The 22,239-nt window shown below is 27.8% G+C and overlaps 2 protein-coding genes across 3 annotated transcripts in view; both read right to left on the bottom strand.

Moving 5' to 3' along the window:
- The window catches only part of LOC136084823 (uncharacterized), a 174,261-nt gene extending 169,160 nt beyond the window's left edge, over positions 1-5,101 (bottom strand). For both annotated transcript variants that reach the window (XM_065805866.1, XM_065805867.1), the window contains exons 1-2: positions 4,923-5,101; positions 4,157-4,333 (exon numbers count right to left, since the gene is read on the bottom strand). In XM_065805866.1, coding sequence (XP_065661938.1) covers positions 4,157-4,333; positions 4,923-5,030 — 285 coding nt within the window. In that variant the 5' untranslated portion in view covers positions 5,031-5,101. The remainder of the gene's footprint in view (positions 1-4,156; positions 4,334-4,922) is intronic.
- A 12,163-nt stretch (positions 5,102-17,264) lies between these two features.
- Positions 17,265-19,910, bottom strand: LOC136084822 (zinc finger MYM-type protein 1-like). Its single transcript, XM_065805865.1, has 3 exons — positions 19,435-19,910; positions 17,643-19,359; positions 17,265-17,570 (listed from the first exon to the last, which is right to left on the bottom strand). Exons 1-3 carry the CDS (start codon positions 19,844-19,846, stop codon positions 17,435-17,437), a joined length of 2,265 nt encoding a protein of 754 aa, XP_065661937.1. The 5' UTR covers positions 19,847-19,910; the 3' UTR covers positions 17,265-17,434.
- Between the last annotated feature and the right edge of the window lie 2,329 nt (positions 19,911-22,239).

Here is a 22,239-nt window from a genome sequence, read left to right as displayed (position 1 = left end):
TACAAATTTTGGTAGATCTTGTATCTCTTATCGAGGAGCTTTTTAATGGAACAAAATAGTTTTGGTATATTTTGATTTTACTCAAGAGTGGAATTTCAACACATTCAAAAGAAAACTTAAACAGGTAATTTTATCTATCGAAAACATACTCTTATATTTTTTATTTTTATAAAGTAAAGATTTAAAATTCAATTCTTTGTATTTACATATATCAATGTTATATATCTTTTACGTTTATGAACTTCAGCTAGTAACTTCATAGCACGGATAAACATCCGTTAGCCCAAATAAGAGCTATTAGAGAGTTCTTCAATTCTTTAGATTTCAGTGGACCAAAGCGGTCAATCTTAGTTCAATTGGTTATGGAAAATCCGTGGCACTTGTTCCTTAAGATAGAACAGAGTAAAAGTGACTGTCAATGTATGGAAACCCCTCCAGTGTATTGGAATCGCAACTATTTCTACCTAAATTTTTAGGACGTTGTTTTTAATCTTGCAGAAGTTAATAATTGCTCTTAAGAAAGAACTGTTGAACTTATAAAGGACAAATTGATAATGCCAGAAAGGAAGAGAAAAGATAGGATTCACTTTTATTTGAACACTGTTTCAAAAGGAAGCAGAGAGGAAAAGCAAGACTTCCAAAAAATACAACAACAACAACATAAATATATATGATAATATTTTCAAAAAATGAAACAATTATTAGGAAATTTGTTAAATTAAAATGCTTATGGTTTATGCAATATATCTGGTGTTTATTCCAAATGACTAACTAAAAAGTTATTGCAATGTGTAAAAATTGGAAAAAATTGCTTAAATTTGCAAAGTTACAGATATATTCACACTAAATATTTAAATAAAAATACTATGCATTTTTATTTGTTTCTTGTAACTTAGAAAAAACTCTAGAAAAAGTTTTTACTATTTACATATATATATATATATATATATATATATATATATATATATATATATATATATATATATATATATATATATATATATATACATATATATATATATATATATAAAAGTTTTATTTAATTACATATACATAGTTTTATTAAATTGATTTAATAAGACCTTTTTTAAATATTTATTATTTATATGTCACCATTATTTGACTTTAAAGGGGATCATAAAAAGAAAAAAAAAGTACAAATAAAGATAACATTGAAAAATTGCTTAATCTTTAAATAAAAAAAACAACATTTTATAAAAATTGGCGAAAGCGTTTTTTATTGCTGTATTACTAAAGCTTATGTTTATGTTATAATTTATAACTGTTTCATTAGATTTTCATTGTTATTTTATGAGAATGTCACAAAAAACTTTATATAGCAAGTTAAACTAATAACATTAAATTTTTCTAAAAACAAACATACATTTAAAAATACTTTTAAATATGCTTATGACATTTAAAAGTATTTTTAAGTAATGTTTTTAAAGTAATTCAAGACAATTTTAAAATCAAGTATCTGCTTAGTTTCATGTTTACATTAAGAAACAGAGCGCATTGGATCATATATATATATATATATATATATATATATATATATATATATATATATATATATATAATATATATATATATATATATATATATATGCCTTTTTTCCTGCAATTTTACAAATTACTGTATCAATATAAGCTTTGCAATGTCATACTCAATACTTCATCTTGCAAATTTTTATCAATCAATCCTGATTCATGGTGAACCGAAGATATTTTTAATACAGGGTTTTACAGAAATATAAATTAAATTATGCGGAAGTATAAATTATTTTACACGGAAATATAAATTAAAACAAGAAAATCAAAATAAGAAAATATAAATAAGATTTTTAAAAGTTTAAAGAAAAATTAAAATAAAAACTTGGTGGCAGCCATTTTAAACTTAGTTTATAAGTTTATCTAATAGATTACAGGATTTTTTTTTTCAATTTCATATTTTCTTATTTCGATTTTCTTATTTTAACTTATATTTCCGCATAAGCCTCAATAAATTAAAAATTTGAAATAAGAAAAATATAAAATTGGTTAATAGAAAAAAAAATCATATTCAATGCATGAATAAGATAAGCAATATCAGTTAATCAATTAATGTACACATTAAACTCATTCCTTCCCAATCCTTATGCTAATAGACGAGAAGTTATAAATTCAACAAATATCCATTTTCAAAATACAATCTCAATTTTAAATAAAAAATGGCAGTAGTGTTTTTTTTATATAAAATCAATAAAACAATCACCATAATATGCACTATCAGTTAACTCGTATTCAATAATCCCAGTAATTGAAACCCTATTTCATCTGAAAAAAGTAATTTGATCTTGATATATGTTGAATCTCTCTTGCATATCTCTGTTTTAAAACCAAAAATAAAAAGAGTATTTATATTATTCTTTTCTTTTGGAAGCGGTGATAAACGCTTTCTTGTTATTTCCATTACTTTACCCCAGTGGGCATGCGTTGTACGGGGGACAACCGTTAAACGTTTTACAGACGCCTGAATGTCCGTCAGACGTCTGACGGACATCCCTTGGACGACGCGTGCCCACAGGAAAGTTGCCTAGAAACAAACGTCCGAAATCATGAAACCGCGATTCAGTTGGATAATCACAAATTCCAGCTTGTATTAGTGAGTTATCTCTATTGATCAGAGTGTTACTTGAGATTCTTATAGCAGGTTTGTCTAAACACTTTCTTTCTTTTATTTAATAACTTCAGAATTTGGTATATTGACAAGGATTTTGTTTGCGTTTTTAAAAACACAGCTAAACAACAATCCCAATGTTTGGTTTTAATTAAATTTCTTTTGCTTTAACAAGTAAGCCACGCATCATTATTAATAAATCTGACGTTAAAGTACTTCTTTTTTTTCGTTAATTTTCCGTTATTAAGGTTTATAAAATTATTGTATTTTTTTTTATCTAAAAAATATTTTTTTATTGATTCTGTCCTATAAAAACAAATAAAAAAATGAATCTAGATATATACTGAGATGCATCACATTATTTATCTTATTTTGATTGTTTGTATAAATCATAAAAGAAAAATACTGTAAATGCTATTTAACAGTATTATTTTTTTATTAAATTTATTAAACTTTATTTTTTTCTAATAACTAGCAGAAAACCGCAAAAAAAAATTCATTTGCTATTTGTCTAATTATTATGTGCTGATCAGATATATAAAAAAAATATTTTTTTTAGTTTTTAAAATAAAGTTTAAATATAAATTTTAAAATAAAGTTTAAATATAACCATTTTAAACTCAACGAATGATTTTGTTTAATAAATTATAGGTTTTTTTTAATTTTTTATTAGAATTTCATAATTTTTTATTCATATTTTCTTTTTGTGCTTTAATTTATATCCACTCACTTTTAAGCTTGTATTTTTGCATAATTAAATTTATATTTCCGCATAACATCAAAAAGAAGGTTCAGACAGCTTAACCTTCTTTCTGCTGATGTAAAAAATATCTTTAAACTGACATTAGATTTGAAATTACGCTTTCTAGTTAGCACTCTGTATAGATTTCAGATATTGTTTCTAAAGATTTTAATTCTATATAAAGATTAGATATAGACATTCCATATTGCTTTCCAACTGTTACAGATAGCTGCTTGTTTTTTTATATTTGAGACTTCCATGTCTATATTTGAAACCAAAGTCTCGTTACTAGTTTGAATGACTTAGTTGCAAGAGTCAATAGGAATTACCACTCTGTGCCACTTAACTTACATAATGATAAAAGAAAGGTGCTGATATAACAAATTGAAACTAATAAATATCATAAATGAAACTAGGTAAAAAAAACGTTTACCACTAGGTGATTTTCCATGTATATATATATATATATATATATATATATATATATATATATATATATATATATATATATATATATAGACATAAATATGCAAGTATGGGAGTTTGAAATTGTTTATTGTAAATAGTAGATTTATCAATTGACATAAAGAATAAAATTTACCAATTTGCTTAATACTACTTAAATTTAAACAAATTTATATATCATAATAACTAACTTTCCTATAAGAATGTTTGCAAAAAAAATTGTGGTTCTTAATAAATACTTTTTTATTCTGTGAAATACTTGAATATTTTTGGACTTTTTAAACAACATACCTGGCATTCGCGACAGACTTGTCTAGTTGAAAAATTTTTATATGAACAATTTGTGCAGACCCAGTCAATGAAGTAGCTTTCATTTCTTCTTCCAGTGTATTTGCTTGATTGATTGCTTTCTACAATTTTTGAAGTTTGTGATGAAAAACTGATGGTTATATTGTTTGAGTTTAAAGCCTTAACGAAAATAAATTTCATTATAAAAACATCTCTTTTTAAAAATATTTTTAAAATGTAAACAATACAAAACATATATATGTTTAAATTGTTAAAAACTCAGTATTCAAAACTAAGAAGACGTAAAAATATATATGGAGATTGATTATTACTTTATTTATTAAAAATTGTCAATCAAGAAGTTAAAATCAAGATAATTTACCATTAAGCAAACCTTGACACGCTTAAGCTTTTTACACTCACTTTTCTAAAATCTTGTTTCGTGCTTTCCATTTAACAATGCTAATTTTATGGACATAGTTTTTCAAACTATGTCCATAAAATTAGTTTACTTAGAGGTGTAAATGTTTTTAATGAGTGTTTAATTTGAAAATAATATTATTGGTTGTAACAATAACATTAGGAGTAATAATTATAATGATAATATTATTGCAATAGTAATTAATTACTATAATAATAATTATAATAATAACAAAAATGAAAAAAACATTAAATATAATTAGTATTAGTATTTTTTAAAGATCAATTTCTGGTGATAATATTATGATTTTGTGTTTTTTGTTTTCATTAATTTCAGAACTTAATATACCTGGCATTTGTAACAGTTTTGACGCCGGAAATAATTTCTATGTGAACAATTGCTACAAATCCAATCAGAACCAGAATTTCCATTTCCAGGATCGCTACTAGATTGCATTTATATTAAGTAGGTATACCCAAAAACTATGCTTATAATTTCTTACAAAAAACAAGAAAAACCCTATATTATATATAAATATATATATATATATATATATATATATATATATATATATATATATATATATATATATATATATATATAAATATATACTCAATTTAAATTTAACATTTATAAAATGTAAAATGTAAAAGAAATGAAGAAATTCTTTAAGAATTTATGCTTTATATATTAAAGCTATAATTTAAAAAAATGTACCCACCGATCTTTAAATTATGTAAAATTTAAATTTAAGAAAATTATAATGATTAATAACTTTGTTTATACAAAAAATATCTAGCATAAGAATGTGTCAAACTCATTTTTATTTCTATTTTTTTTATTTGATGGTGAATAAACCGTTACTAACTAAATTTCTCACTGACAATCTACTTTTAACCTATTTTTAAACTCTAATAAAGTTCTAACATATAAATTTAAAAATTTTTATCTAACAAGTTTGCGTATTACTTTAGTAACATATAGGTATGATAAACACTTTCATAACTTTAAATTCAGATGTTTAATATAAACTAATTTAAAATTTGCTCAAAAAAGATAGCTTCAACATTTAAAAATATGATTCAAGCTCTCTCTCTTATAAATAGTAAAATCAAAATATTTAGGTGGATATTTGTTAATATTTAATTAAATTATAGAATGATTAAGTTTTATTAAATGTCTAGAATATAACATTAAGTTATGCGTGTTTAATTATTTATCGTTAAAATCTATATATGTTTAATAATTTGACTAAAAAGTTATAAATATTAGAATATTGGTTTTTTTAGATTTCTTGGAATTTTTTGAAAAATTTTGAAGCAGTAAGATCCTCCTCCACAAAGCTTGAAAAAAAAAGCTTTGCAAGTATCAGTAACCATCTGCAATATTGACATTATGGTAATGTCAATTTAAAAATATATATTTCCTTTATTTATTCTATATACTTATTCTACAATTGCGAATTTTAATGAAGATTTTTATTTGTGCATGCCAAAATAATTAAAATAACTTTTTATTTTGATGTTACAACATGTATGTTTGAGCTTCTGTTTTTAGGAGTACAAAGATACACCTAGCTTTATTTATAAGATTTAAAACTAACCATTTTTTCGTAAGTCTACAAGATATTTTAGGTATTTCAAGAAATGTCTACTATCAATGGAAAAAGAAAAATGATTTGACAATTCTAAAAAAGAACAGGATCTGTACCGAGAAGGGTTTATTAATGTTTTAATAATAAGCAAAGGCGTCCAAGAGACAATTTATATCATAGAGGTCTAAATACTGCATCTTTTAAGTGTCATGTAACGATGGCACTGATCCTTAGATAAAAGCTGTTCCTTACCACAAGAGGTTCAATATTCTGTATTTGAACATCTCAAACATATATTTTTTAGCAGAGTTCAGCATAAAGTTTATGTGTAGAATGATCTGTGCAAAACACTACAAACATAAAGTTAGAAAATCTTTTTACTGGAAATATTGCAAGAAAAGTTTCAACTATAAACTTGGGTACCCACAAGTAGATGTGTATTGCACAAGTGAGATATGAAACAATAAATTAAATCCTCTCATTTAAACTCTGTTACAAAACGCACAGCTCACGAAGAAGAGGCAATAAGTTCCTTTCAGCTTAGAAGCATGAGACAACTAATTCTGATAAAGATGAAAGCTATGTTTTGTCTTTAGCATTTAACTCTATAAGAACGATATCCCCTCCAAAAATGCCAGTAAAATATCTTAATTACTCACAGTAATAAAGATCTTGAACTACCATTTTTGGAAGTTATCATTTAGTATTTTTGGCATCCGTATTTATCTAACAAAACACTATTATTATTTGTTTATATCATAAAGGGTTTATCAAAAAGGGACCCAATCAAGTTTTTCCTGTTGCCCAGATATCTTAATGCTATAAAACTGAAACTGAAAATTATACAGAACTAAGGATGTTTTGCAATAATTTTAACGGCCAAAACAAGAATCAGACCTGTTCAGATTTTGCCTTTTTCTGACTGATTAATGGAAATCCAAAAAAGTTTTGGAGTTCATTAAATCAAGCACATAAAGATTGGACAAGTTTACAGTTCGTGAATTCTTTTTTCAGACAATTTCCTAAATATATTCAATATTTGTTGCATTGATCAAAAATTAATTTTCAGGAACTTTTTTTACAATAAAAAAGCTATAATTTATTAGCCAAATAGAATAAGATGAGAGAAAACTGATCGAGGGCAAATAAGATACATAAATAAGGAAGAAATTAGTCTGATCAATTTTATAATTGAAAATGGTAATACTTTTAATTTAAAATGCATCCTACTGAATCAGGTACACTCCAATTCTTTTTCTAATTAGAATGACTTAGAAGTTATAGAAATTAATAAAATTAGCAAAAATCGAAATTAAAGTAACTAGCATTTTTATTGTTATATATAAGTTAAGTTATTTGAAAGGTTAAATATAACTTTTATATGATACTATGTTAGTACATATAAATGATTAAAAATAACTTATTGATTGTTTCTAATCGCTCCTGCAGGACCTTGGAGCTAATGTCAGTACGGTTGATTTATTAGGACTTGCCGATTTACTTTTATAAAGATGTTGGAGATTTTAAAGTAATCAACAAACATTTCTTTAAGCCTTCTACCTTTAAGGATGGAAGACTTAAAGAAATGTTAGTTGATAAATCTTGAATGATTTATTAATTTTATAAATAAATGTTTGTTTAGGCATTCCACGAATAGAGTTTTTTGGCATTAGAATTCCCATTTTAAGTTGTTTGTAAATATAATACTAAGATCTCGCTCGGATACAGTTTCCTATAATTCTTGACCATTATTCTTTTTTTTTTATGTGTGTAAATGTTATTATTTGTTTTTTCTTATGTGCATAACTTTGCATTTATCATTATTATATTTCATATGCTACTCATTTGCCTATTTTGCAGCTGCGTCTATGCTTTTTTAAATGAAGTGCTATTCATTGAATTTTATATAATTGCCATAAGCTTTATATTGCTTGCAAAAAGCCGAATCAAATTTTTAATTAAAGCTTAATCAAGTTTCATTACTTCTGCAATATTATAATTAAATATAACAATGAGTAGAGGTCCTGATCTAGAAATTTTTGGAATTCCGCTAATTACATTGCACCAGTCAGAACGGTAATTACTCATCATAACTCTCTGCTTCCTTCTTTTAATGAATGAACTTTACCATTTTAGAAGATTGCCTTTAATACCATAAGATTCAGGTTTTGTGATAAGAGTATCATGCGTACTAAATAAAAGGTTTAGCTAGATCAAAGAATACTGTATCAACTGAGGCACCAAAGTTTAGCTATTCGGTTATAATGCTCAATAATTCTAGTAAGTTTGTCAGGCAAGATTCATTTCTAACAAGCCCATGCTGTTGATCAGAAAGCAATTCATTATCAATAAGTTGTTTTTTGATTTCTTTTTTTTTTATTCTTTCCATAGTTTTATATACTAAAGACGTTAGTACACTGGGTCAAAAGTTTGATAGATTTGTTCGGCTGCCTTTTTTGAATACTAGTGACAGATTTGATTTTTTTTATTTCGTTGGAATATAGGCTAGTATGTATAAACGCATAAAAATTTTTAATGATATTTTTGAATAGCTATCTCAGCAGTATTATTAATAAGTATGGATAGATCCCATTAGAACCAGCTTATTTGCATTCTTTTTGCAATACAAGTTTTATTTTATTAACTAAGCTCTCGAAAAAAAGAGCGTTGAATGGACAGAGAGATTTTGTTCTTGATTTAAATTTAAAATATTTTTTATTACTTTGGACCGAGTTGAATACATTATAAAAATAAATGTAGAGTTAATTGCAAAATTCTTGTCAATCAACTAAGGTAACTCCATTATTTGTAATCAGGAAACGTATATTTTGATGGTTGTTTTTCTGCTTTTTGCATATGCGTATATTATTTTAGAATTTAATTTAGTTTTTTTAATCAAATTGGGTTCGTAATTGATTTTTTCGGCTTTAATAAGTTTCTTCAATGCTTTACAGTGTGATAATTTTTTTTAATGGGTTCTTATTTATTTGAGACTAAAAAAGAGTACCAAAATCATATTTTCAATCTTGTTTTTATTTTTAAAGTATTAGTTAGCCAGTGTGGTCTATACTTACTACTTAAGATGACAATTTTTTGAATAGGAATGAACTTGATCATAGCTAAATTAGTTTTAGATAATAACATTTCATAAATGTTACTAACATCAATGTTATATTATCAATGTTATTATTGATAACATAACATTGATGTGGCGGTAATTGTTATGTTATCAATGTTATCAATATTGCAATAAACTAATTGGTGAACCTTTGTAATGCATTTTTTTAACAAAAACTTTATAAAAACAGTTTATTTGTCAATTTTTTTTGGCTTGAATTTCTCTGAATAAGACACTTTTACTTCGCTTTAAAAGACATTTAAAAAAAGTTTTTTATAAATTTTTTTTCTAAACTAAAAAGGACGCATTTTAGATTGTTCGCATTTTAGACAGCTTCAACGTCAAAAAAACGTTTTAAAAAAGTATTTTAACAAGGAATAAAATACAAGTTTTTAATACGCATCACGTCTTTAGTATGTATATATGGATTTTATCCTATAAACTGAGGTCATTCATAAAACTTTCATATGTGTATTTAATAGGTTTAAAAAGTAGATTTGTCTGCTGGAATAAACTCGAAATATTTAGCTGGGTATTTGTTAATACTTAATTAAATTATAGAGCGACTTGATTCAATGTCCAGAATATCAAGTTAGGGTTGTTTAATTATTCATCTATAAAGTTTATATTTATTCTTACAATTTAACTAAAAACTTATAAATATTAGAACAATAGTTTTTTCAGAATTCTCGGAAGTCTTTGAAAAATTTTGAAGTAATAAGTCCCTCCTCCACAAAGTATGTAAAAGAAAAATGCTACACAAGTACCAGTAACTATATTGCCATAACTTTCACAATCCAAAAGAGTTTTGTAAATGACTTAAAAATAAAGTCCTTGTATGTCAATATTAAGCCAGTTTTCATACTGGGTTTTGTATTACCCTTTGACAACAACAAAATAAGTAAATTAGGATATATTTAAAAAAAATTATTTTTTGTAAAGAGGAGATCTTTTTATAATTTATTTGGAAAACAATTAACGCGATTATACAACTTCAACAAACTCATTCACTTACACCAGTTTAATCATTTAAAATTTAATAGCGGCTTTCTTTTTTATGAAATGTTTCATATAATGACATAAAAACACAGTTAAATCAGAGTATAATAATAAAATACAGTATGATTTCATTAGGTTTTATCATGATTACTATGTTTGTTTAGAAACTTTTAAGAGACTGTTTTTATCATGAGGTGTCTTTGGTACAATTAAGTAGATATAGCAATAGGGCTTTCTTATCCAAAACAGTTTTCTGATTATGTATTTTTGCATATAAACTAGAAAAGCCTAAAATTTTGACAAACTGTGCATTGAAGTTATATAAAGGTATAAATTTTTGGAAACGACAGGCCGTTTGAAACTCAGTCAAACAATTTCGAAATTTTTTATTCAGCTGCATTGATTGGAAACTATTATACTATAAAATTGGGTTTATTATAAAACCAATTAAAAATTATCAAAACTAAATGTAAATGGGTTGCCGACGGAGCGGACGAATGGGGCGTGTACTGCCATAATAAGTCTTAAAATTAATAAAAGTAAACATAATTTTTTATATTTTTAATGCAATTATTTTGTATTTAGAGTTTTCCTTGATTTGTTTAAAACTTTTGATACCGTAAATTTAAAAGAAATAGGCTTCAAAAATCCATCGACGAGAAGAGAAAACGGCGATTTATCTAAATGTACAAACTTTTAATAACAAAAATGTTATTATCAATTGGAATCGTGTGACCAAAGTATTGGGCAGGCTTTCCAGACGGCACGATCAACGTTTGAGAAGGCAGTTCGTTCAAAACTTTTTGCTGAGACATCATTTCTTCACAACCTGTATATTTGAAAAGTAGAATCGTTTGGATAGTGAAATATGTCATTGTTTAAAATCAATCAGTGATTGATTTTAAAAATAAACTTTAAAAGTTTAGCGAAAAGCAGCTGTTAAAATATATTATCTACAATTATTAGATTCTTTCTTGAGACTTTTAAGAACAGGGCCTTAATTTAAAATAAAAAATTCATTTATAAGAAAATTAAGTTTATAGTTAATTCCATTCCATTATTCTGAAAATTCCATCATAATAATAAAAATTGAACATATCAGTATAAAAGATAAAAATTTACTTTGGTTTGAAAAATACTTTTCAAAACAGTTAAAGTCGAACAGAATTCTGTTTTTGAAAACAAGGTACAAACTATGAACACTGAAAAATAATTAAAATAATATAACTGGTTGAGTTCCGCGTGGTTCTATACTAGTATCTTTACTTCTCTTAATATAAATAAATGATTTGTCTTTAATATTAAATACATTATGTCTTATTTTATTTGCATTTGACATCAATATTCTCAGCAAACATTTCCCGTTGTTTTGACGTTTAAATTAGGTCAATTTTTTTGAATTTACAAAACTTCGTCGTATTTTTTACTAAAGCTTTGCATATATTCAACGTCAAATTTCATACATTGGAAAATTAACCTGATTAAAATCAGTATTCACATCTCTCATCTGCAACAGTAATCAGATCTCTCCGTTAAGCTAACGGAGAAGGTCTGTCAATAAAAAAACTCTAATAGGCCGGTTTTAAAACGGAGAAAAGTAAATGGTATTCTAATCCTTCCATTTAGACTCCGTAAATTAACTGCTCCGATAATTTTTCAGTTAAAATTCCTCCGTTAGCCAGCTCCGTTAACTACTTTTCGTGCTGTTTTTCTCATCGCATCTAAACGTTGCGATGCCAACAGACTATGATTCTATTTAATTGGAAAATCGGATTTTAAAAATTGCTGAGTAATTCTTTAAATTTGATTAAAATTTGCTGCAATACAAAAAATTTAAAGAGTTTGTATCTATTTAACACTTAGTTTCATTTTTTTTAAATGTTAACTTTGTGCATCTGAACTCTTATGGAATAAACATTTTCTCATAACTCTATTGTCTTCGATTATTGAAATCGGATCAAAATAATAAAACCGAGCAATTATATTGTTACACATTTTAAGAAACCGCGACCTTCTTTATCGCACTAGAGTGGAGGTTTTATTCTCCTAGTCTTTAAACTATATATTAACTCCAACACTGTTTGGAGTTGTCCTTTCCGTTTAAGAAACTGATAACTAATTATTCGAAAATTATTTTTCTTATGACCACATTTTGAAAATTTCTTTTTTGTTTGAAACTTAATCGAACTTAAGGACTTCACTATTAATTTATATTTTATTTGACACTCATTCCAAAATTTGGGTCCTCGATAAGATATACAATATTTTGATAATTTATTAAATTTCCGAGGCAATTTATGTTGCAATTGTTGTTTACATTTGATCTTAGATTATAACTTTCACTTAGATTTTTTTCAAACTTGTTCTTAAAGTTTTCTGGTTAGAGGTTGTTGTAATACCTACACATAAAAATTAGATGCTAATGTTTTCACTTATGAAAAATATTTTCATATCTTTCATAAGTGGTTTTGAATGTTTTTGTTTGTGTTAAGAGTATATGATTCGGCGAGTTTGTTTTTGAAGCCTGTAAATCTTTTGGAGTTTTGTTGGTTGCGTACTTTCCCACGATATGTTTGTATAATTTATGAAACAGTGAATCAGTCAAAAATATATCAATTATCATAAAATATATCATTAAAGATTGCAACACTGTAATTTCCTTGAAGATTAATTCCAAACCTTTGGAGTTGTCAAATAAATATCTAAATGCTTTTATGGTTACTAAATTTGTTTATATTCTTATAAATCTAAAAAAATTAATTAAATTAAAAAGTTTAATAAAGTTAGAATAAGTCTCCTGAAAAAAGCAGTTGCTCAAAAAAGATCCCGACACATAGAGGATGGTATTGGCAATGCAGTTCAAGTTAATGTCCAGTTAGTTAACTTTATATTCAATTTTTACTGTACGCAAGTAGATTCTAGTGAAAAGCTTAATGCTAGGTCTTAAACCTTATCTGATAATTGTTGCACTTATTTTATTGAATCAATGGGATCAAACGCAGCTCTAAAGTTGTAAGTTATTTTTACTCATTCAACTTTTAAACTATTCTTCAAACCTTTTTTTTAAAAAAAATTAATAGCCATACAAATATTCAATTCATTTATATTTGTTCAAATATATTACAGATTTTTATTTGGATACGATGACTCGGTCATTTAATGTTTTCATCTCGAGTCATTGCGTTATCCTACTAGGAAACAATTTTTTAATTCTTTACAAAGAAGAAATGCAGATAATCCACGAACAAAAAAAATATGTTAAGGGAAGAAGCCATGTAGAAGAATGAAGCCATGTAAACTTAAGGAACCATTTAGAAGGGTATACTTATGTTTCCTTTAAATTAGCTTATATTCCTTAAATAGCTTATATTAAGTTGCATGTGTTTTGTAAATATTTGTCCTGGTTCTCCATTTTAATATTGTTTTAATATTTGTTCTTACATTTTCAATCACTTTTTTTTTTTGGCGCGATAAAGAAACTTTTTTTCTTCCTCCTATCTTAACTCTATCAACATAGCTTTCTAAACGAACAGCTACATGCAAAGCTTTACTGCATCATAGATGGTTTCCCTCGCTAAAGTTTCAACATACACTGTTTCTCAAGTTAGGACAGTTGCTCAAGAGTTTCATACAATATCTGTCTTGATAACACCTTAAAGAGTTTCCATGTTAGGTAATATCCGACAAAAAATGAAAGAAGCTATTGCTGCAAAAGAAACTCGCAAATAAATACCATTTGCAACTGCAATAAAGAGCAAAAACACAGCTAAGTCTGATGTTAAAAAAACATTAGGCTGTGATGCTATGAAAACCACAAAAGAAAAAAGAAAAATAATGTTTTCTATTTTAGTTTGAATTTTAAGTTTTTATCTTACGATGTAAAAAATGCTACATAAAATTTACGATGTAAAATATAGGGCTGCGACTGAGCAGCCCTATATTTTACATCTTATATGTATATATATATATATTTATATATATATATATATATATATATATATATATATATATATATATATATATATATATATATATATATATATATATATATATATATATATATATATGTATATATATATAAAACAGACTTTTAAATGTTTTTTTCAAAGTATTTTTTTTAATGATTGTGTTGTAAACTCTAAAAACAATACTGTTTTATTTTGCTTTGTATCATTTAAGTACCTATGCAAAGAAGTACCTATTTTTAGAAATTTTATAAATGTCGAATACTGGAGAACAAAAACGTTGATCTTTAGATGTTGTCCTGTGTTCGACATTTTGACGTTTCAGGGACTACAACTCCTTTATTTATTTTTGGACGCCATTCACTATAAGTGTGCTGTAAAGAGCAACTATCTCTTTATATGATAAAACTTCAAGACCGTTCATTTATAAAACAACGACTGAGAATTTATTATTTATTAAGATTAGGTTAAAAAAAACGCCAAATACTGGATGGTTTGCCCTATATATGATAAAAAAAAAGTTCAAAATAATAAATATTTATAATTTCGGTGTGTGCAGAAAATATTTTAGTTTGATTGTCAATTGCGATTCCCTTTGTTTGAGATTTGATTGTTAAGATAGTAAAACTTTGATTCGTTTTAAATATTTTCATCCAATTGCACGACAATTAATTTCATTTTTTTTAAAATTACGGCTAACATTAAGATGTCTTTGAATCTGTGGTACTCAAAATCTATTATTTTTCCATTTATGCAATTCGAACTAAATCATTAAAAAAAAATTTCAATTTTGAGGAGGTTCAATACGAATTCCCTCTTTATTATTTAAAAAAGTGGTTACTTTGTTTCCAGCTTTTCACAAAATTTTAGAAGTTAATCCTGCAATAAAATCTTATTTTTAATCTCAAGACCAAGGTCCTTTTTAGGTCCTATCAATTAAAGCTTACCTTTTGTTTATTCATTCCTTAGTGTTTGTTTTTTACAGCCATACAGAAAATATTGAAAAACAAAAAAACTCTGTTTCGGAAGTAACGAAAATATTAAAATGAGGTTAATTTGACTGAGAAAAAATAAAACAAATTTTTACTAATACAGGTGAAATATATAATAAAGCGTGAACAAAGTGCAAGTTTATTTATTACCAGGGAACTGTAAAATGTCCATCTAAGTATATCATTTTTAAAATGCATTGACAACTTCTTTTAACTAACATGAAATTTTCGATTGGGTGTTGTTAATTGAAAAAACCTTCCTGGATTTCAAGAATTATATAGCATATCTTTTTAAAAAAGGCTAAATAAATGTCTCGCTCATCTGTAGACTATAATCAGACTATAAACTTAAATAATTTTATTCATAAAATGAAAGACAATGAAGAGTTTTCAAAACTGCCGATTCAAAATGGATTGAATATTTTAATGAAAGAAACGCTACCACATCTTTGGAATTCCGAAAGATTAGTACTTTTTTTTCTTAATTTCAGCGCACAATATAAGTGCAGAAAGATTTTTCAGTATGAAGAAGAGTATTTGGACTGATGAGAGAAATAGAGTATAGCCAGAATCAGTAAAAAACTTGCAGATAATACAATTCAATTTTAAATATCTTAATTTTGAACAACTTTTTAAATACTTCGCGTCACGGTAAGGAAGGAGGCGTGAACTTCCGGTTGGTGCTCTGTGACAAGACCGCATGGACTTCTTGGGTTCACCTAAAAAAAAAAATTTGGTTTTGAAACATTTAGATTTTTCTCAAGACTGGAACTTTTTCGCATTTAAAAGGAAATTAAAAAAGACTATTCTCTCTATTGAAAACATACTTATATACTTTTAAATTTAATTATTTTGATTTATTTATAATGTTTTAACGAATTCTTATATATAAAATATTTATTTGACTATATACTTGTATATTTAAATTTTATTTTGTTTATTTTATTTTTGTGTATCATGTTAATTTGATTTATACATTTTATACCTATCAAGTCTTGTATTATAAGTATTGATATAAAACGTTAATTTTTACTTCTAACTTTCGTTTTAAAAAACTTTATTTGACTGCCTCAACGATTAACGATAACACGTAACGATTGTAAGCAGCTCTTGATGACAAGATCATCTGATCTTCTGCAAGTCACTGCGTTCTTATTTTATATATAACAAAGTTTGTAATTTTTTATTTATATGCATTCTTCTTTCATTTGTTTTATTGTAGTAGTTATTATGAAGAAATAAAAGAGCAAAAAAAAAATTAAAAAAAAAAAAAAATGGATTGATAAGGCATTAATGATTTCGTATATATAATTTTGCTATAGTAAAGTATTAAATAAGTTATTGATTAGTCATTGTTTCTTGACTACTCTCGAGTCCTTAATAAAAGGAGGGGAACGTTTATTAATATTTTGAAAATTTTCCCACCCACCTCAAGCTTGAAAATTTTCCTACCCACCTCAACCCCCTCCCTCCACCCCCATTCCGTTTATTCAAAAAATATCACGGTAAATAGGCTTTTAAAATCGCCCAACAAGTAAATCTCGACTTGCCAAACATGAGCTTTTGGTTTATTTGTTACCAAAGTTTAAAACTTATATCAGCATATTAAATCCTATTGAAGTTATTATAAAACAGCTGTTAGAAAATGCGCATTTGACCGCAAGCCACGCTAGAATTAAATAGTTTTATGCATGTTTTGAAAAAAATATTAATTTGGATTTATAAACTGAAATTTTTATTCAGGATGGGAAACTGCCCACCCAACATTTCTGCACGGGGTGCAGTGGTTTTCTACTGCCCCCCCCCCCCCCGCCCCACTCCAAAATGTCACTATCCGCGATTCAAAACAGCGATAATTTTATGCACTCTGAAGAAGAAAAACTTTAGCATTCAAAAGAAAATTCTTTTTTTTTGAAAGAACTTTTGCATTTGATAAGAAAGTATTTTAGCTTATCGCAGTGCCGTGGCGTGGTACATTTGGGCCCCCCCCAAATCATTTTTTTGGGCCCTAATTTTGTGGCATCACATTACAGGATATATATGCGTCACATTTTTTCTAAAGGCTAAAAACATCAAAAATAAGACATATAAGTATAGACAAACGTATATGTACGGATAATTATCAGAATAATGTTTGTTATATTATATTGGTAATACTTCAAAACCTGTAATAAATCACATATTCACAATTGTCACAGAAATGACTTGTGGCGAACTTTCATACTTGCAAATTTGTTGATTATCTCCTCATAATTTAATTTTCTTGCCACATCGTTCTCAATTGACAGCATCGCCAGAGAAGACAAGCGGTCATCAACCATTGTTGACCTATAAAAAGTGAAAAGAAATGCATAGAGCTACATCTATTATGTATAAAGTAGCAAGATTAAATATACTGACCTATGAAAAGTCTTAATCAATTTTAGCTTGCTGAAGCTACGTTCAGCACTTGCGACAGTTACTGGTGAGGTAAGGATTATGCGTAACACAATGGCAAGATTTGGATAAGTTTCTTGCAGCTCTTCTTTATAAATGTAATTAAGAAAATCATGTGCAGATTTCATGTGAGTACTTTCTTTCTCCTGTACCACTATGACAAATCGTTTTAATTCCATTTCCAGATCATCCGAATCTATATCGCCAAGCTTTGCTTGCAAATTTTTGCAATATAAAGACAAAGAATTTTCTTTACAGATTTGAATAAGATTCTCAGAACGGTATAGGAAGTCATAGAGCTCTGTGATACTACTGACTTGTTCAAAACGCTCCTTTACTGATCCCATTGACATATCAAGGAGTGGTAAAAAGAAATCAACTTTAAACTTCTGTTCTAATTGGATGGTGTGAGCTTCATCGGCACACTCGTATGAATGAATCATCTTTTTTTGTCGGGAACGCACTTCTGGAAAAATTTTTGCAATGTCCAACACTTCTGCGATTTCTGATGCTTTCATGTGTGCGTCTGAAAATCCAGTTTCACGATATTGCTGAAGAAATGTATATGTGGCCTTTATTTCACTATCCAAGACATCAAGGGAAGTTGTAGAGGACTGCAGAAGCTTACTTGATTTGTTAATTTGGTATAAAACGTCATACCAAATAACGATTGACAATATGAATGGCCATGTCATCATATATTCCATCAGCGAACATACTTCTGTAGCTGTTGCGCCATCTCTCTTCTCTAGAGCATACACTTCCAATTTTTCTAATGCCTCTAATATCTCTTTCAGGTGATAGCGAAGAGGTTTCACACAGTTTATTCTACTTTCCCATCTGGTATCGGATTGAGGCTTGACAGAAATGGGTATACATGACTTTAAAATATGCCATCGAGCAGGAGATGATGAAAAGAGTGTATACAATCTTGAAAGAACTCCGAAAAAAGTAATTGCACTGTTGGATGACTTTGCACCGTCAACAATGACTAGATTAAGTGAATGGTTTGCACACGGAACATATAGAGCTTTGGGATTCATTTGAAGAAGCCTAGCTTGAACACCCTTTGCCTTTCCTTTCATGTTAGCACCGTTATCATAGGATTGGCCTCGACAGTCAAGAATATTTAATTCCCACTTTTTTGTCTGATCTAGAAAGGCATCCAAAAGCCCTTTTCCAGTGGTATCATCTACCTTGAGATATCCAAAGAAATTTTCAGAAATGTTGATACCTGTCCCAGGAATGCAAACTACTGATCGTAGGATTATGCTCATTTGTTCTTTATGTGAAACGTCTGGCGTACAATCCAAAATAATGGAAAAATATTTCGCTTTCTTTACTTTGGAAAGGTTTTCGGCTTCAATCTCCTTGGCTAACAATTCAATCAACTCATTCTGGGTATCATTGCTCAAATAATGTTCATTAGTTTCTTTCTTCTGAATCCGACGTAAAAGTTCATCGAGCACACTATCATACTTCGCCATCAATTCAAACAACCCAAGAAAGTTTCCATTGTTCTTGGAACCAATGACCTCTTGTGAACCACGGAATCCAAGATTCCTCGCAGAAAGAAATAGAGTGATGTCTAGTAATCGTTCCAATACTGCTCTCCAAAATTTTCGCTCTTTTTGAAGCAACTTGTATTGATGCTCATCAATGGTTGTTTGATTCATTATGCCTGCAATGTTGAATTTGGTAAAATATATAAATATTTATTATATTTAATGACAAAATTTTTTTTAAAACAGTTTACCTTTTCGTAATGTCATCCACTGTTCAAAGCACCTGAGATGTGTACTTCCTGTTTCATGATCATTCAGTTTTTTGGATAAACCTTCCCATGTGTTCATCCCTTGTCGGAATGGTGAATCTGATATACCAAAAAGTTTGCAACAGAAGCAAAAAACTTTATTACTTTTCATAGAATACACAAGCCATGACCGTACAATAGTTTCTCCATTCTTCATCTGTCGTTTATAATAAGTCACTGAAAATCGTCGTCTTTCTTGATTGTGTGGAAAATCTATCTCAATTTGCTTTACACCACGTTCAACAATGTCACACCTCTGTGCATCAGAAACATTTTCTGGCCAATCAGAAGGATCATCACTGAGAAAAAGAAGTGGCAGTGTTGTGGCAGTTGGTATACACTCACAGATTGCCATATTAGAGTCTCCTTCAGCAGACAAACCAAAACAAGAAACAGAATCATTTTCTGCATTGGCTGTAACATCATTTTTGGTTTCTGTTATTGCTACTGATTCACCATCAGCTTGAACTGCTGGTTTCAAAAATTGTGTAAGTTTGGGGTACTTAGTTATTACTTCCCTGGCTGCAGCTGCTTCTCTTCTCTTAGCTGCACCACTTTTCACTTTCTTCATTCCAATAATTAATACCTAAAAATAGAACAGATAGTTTATAAAATTTACTTTTAGGTCCTACTATAGTACTATACCTATTTAATTTATACAAATAAATTAAATGAAAAATAATAATGTCTCCTAAAAATAATAAACTTACCGGCTCAGCTGATTCAGCCACGCTCACTACGAATTTTGAATAATGACGATTGCGTTTCGGTTTAACCAACTACACACACATCATACAGTCAAATGAAGCAACTGACACGCAGAAATCAATATTTCAAATCGTATTTCAACTCACAATTTTTTATTACTATTCTAGAAAGTTATTAAAAAAATTAAAGAAAATACTTTTTAAAATATTATAAAATTTTAAAATGTTGTATTGCTGACGGCCCACCGGGAAATATCCCGGTGTGAAAACTCCATGTGAAATAGGAAAACTCATCTTTAAATAAACTGTTCATTATAATATAAATTTGTCAATCTAGTTTGTTTTATTTACATAATTTTTTGCATGCTATTTATGATATCATAATTTGTATTATAATTTTTATTGGTTTGTAACAATTCTATTTGTCGGTTAATATTTCTCTGTAATGTCTTCAAATTTTGATTTTATATTTATATCCAGAGTTTTAAATTGTTATTTAATCTTTTGAAAATGTAGTATGTTAACTACGAAACATGTCAAGATTAAAAAATTCCGTGTTTTTCATAAAAGTATGAGTAAAAATTTTAGAGTTAAGCTACTATATAGATACAGAAACTAAACAAGGATGTCCATTCTCATCAGTTGTTTTTTTTCACATTAAAATTGTCTTAGTAGCATTTATTTTATTTTATAGTTTGAATATAATTGATAATTATCTGTTAAAATAATAAAATGCCATAAAAAATTTTATCATTTTTTAAAAAACGGGCCCTTTATATCTCGTGGGCCCCCCCCAAATGGGGGGTTTGGGGGGCCTTTGCCACGGCACTGGCTTATCGATATTTGTATTTAAGTTCCTGATGTTGATGTGTATTACCATGAATTTTCCTATGCTAGTTTGGAGTTCAGGTTTAAAAGTTTTAATTACAAAATATGTAGAGTCAAATACTATTCTGTTATAAAAGAAAATATCGCCCTCATATAAATCACCAAAAAAAAATTATTTTCAGTTTTGAAAACGTCAAAACGCAACTTTTAAAAGTCTATTGTTTCAAAGTCATTATCCGTGACAAAATAGAGAACTAAATTTAGAATTTTTCAATAGAATTCGATTCGTAAAAAAATTTCACTGTACAGAGTATAGAGTACAGACTCCATGAAAATGAAATAAAATAAAAAAAAAAAATTTGTTATAATGTTTAATCGCATAATTCTTTAACAAATCAATCAATGTCACAAGCAAAGAAGCCCCGTTTAAAGGCTATAGACGTCTTCTTTTCAAGAGCGTGAAAAAAATAAACCAAAAAATTTTCAATTCATGAAAAGTCATCCGACCACAAAGAAGCCATAGAGAAAATACTGTATTCCAAACAGACTCCTATATCTGCTATTTTGAGTGAACAAGTGTCATCATCTCAGGCCATCGCAAGAACTCAATTTGTGCGTGATGTTGGAACAATCATAAGAAAGTCTTCAAAGAGAAAGGCATTGTATGAATTTTTGTTTGGTTTAGATGATGTTGTTCTGAACTTGGTCAGCTTATGTCCAACTCGATGGTGCATTAGGGCAAAAGCCATTAGTGAAATTATGACAACTTATGGAGAAGTTTATGAAACATTGTCTCAGCTAGTTGGCGACAGGATGCAAGGGCTAAAATCCCAGGCTTAGCCAAACAAGTTTCTAAGACACAAACCTTTTATGGAGTCCTATTATGCGATGCTCTGTTTTCCAAATTTAAATTCGTAGCCAAAGCTTTACAGAGCCCATCACTGAGTGCATAAGCCGCTAAAAAATGTGTTCAACTCCTTCTGGCTCAACTTCAAGACTTGCGTAGTGATGAATTTGCTTCAGAATTACACAGGAAGGCCAACGAGAAAGCTACCACACTGAATCTCGAGCTGCCTAAGGCACAGCGTAGTTCCACAGTTAATGCTCCTGCTCGTTTCTCGCATGGAGCTCAAAGTCGTAATGTAAAACAATTAACTGCAGATATTTTTTGGAAGAAAAGTCTCTTCGAAACCATTGACGACTCAGTTGCAGA

This window comes from Hydra vulgaris, chromosome 09 (genome assembly GCF_038396675.1).
Source record: "Hydra vulgaris chromosome 09, alternate assembly HydraT2T_AEP".
Lineage (NCBI taxonomy): Eukaryota > Metazoa > Cnidaria > Hydrozoa > Anthoathecata > Hydridae > Hydra > Hydra vulgaris.
Note: the sequence above shows the minus strand (reverse complement) of the source record. Positions and strands in the feature narration are given on the sequence as shown.

Excerpts from the sequence above, each read along its gene's own strand:
- LOC136084822 (XM_065805865.1), bottom strand. The coding sequence starts at position 19,846 with ATGGCAATCTGTGAGTGTATACCAACTGCCACAACACTGCCACTTCTT. Across the intron at positions 19,360-19,434 it reads GTGGATGACATTACGAAAAG|GCATAATGAATCAAACAACC; the intron begins GTAAACTGTTTT and ends TCAACATTGCAG. Across the intron at positions 17,571-17,642 it reads TTGATTAAGACTTTTCATAG|GTCAACAATGGTTGATGACC; the intron begins GTCAGTATATTT and ends CACTTTTTATAG.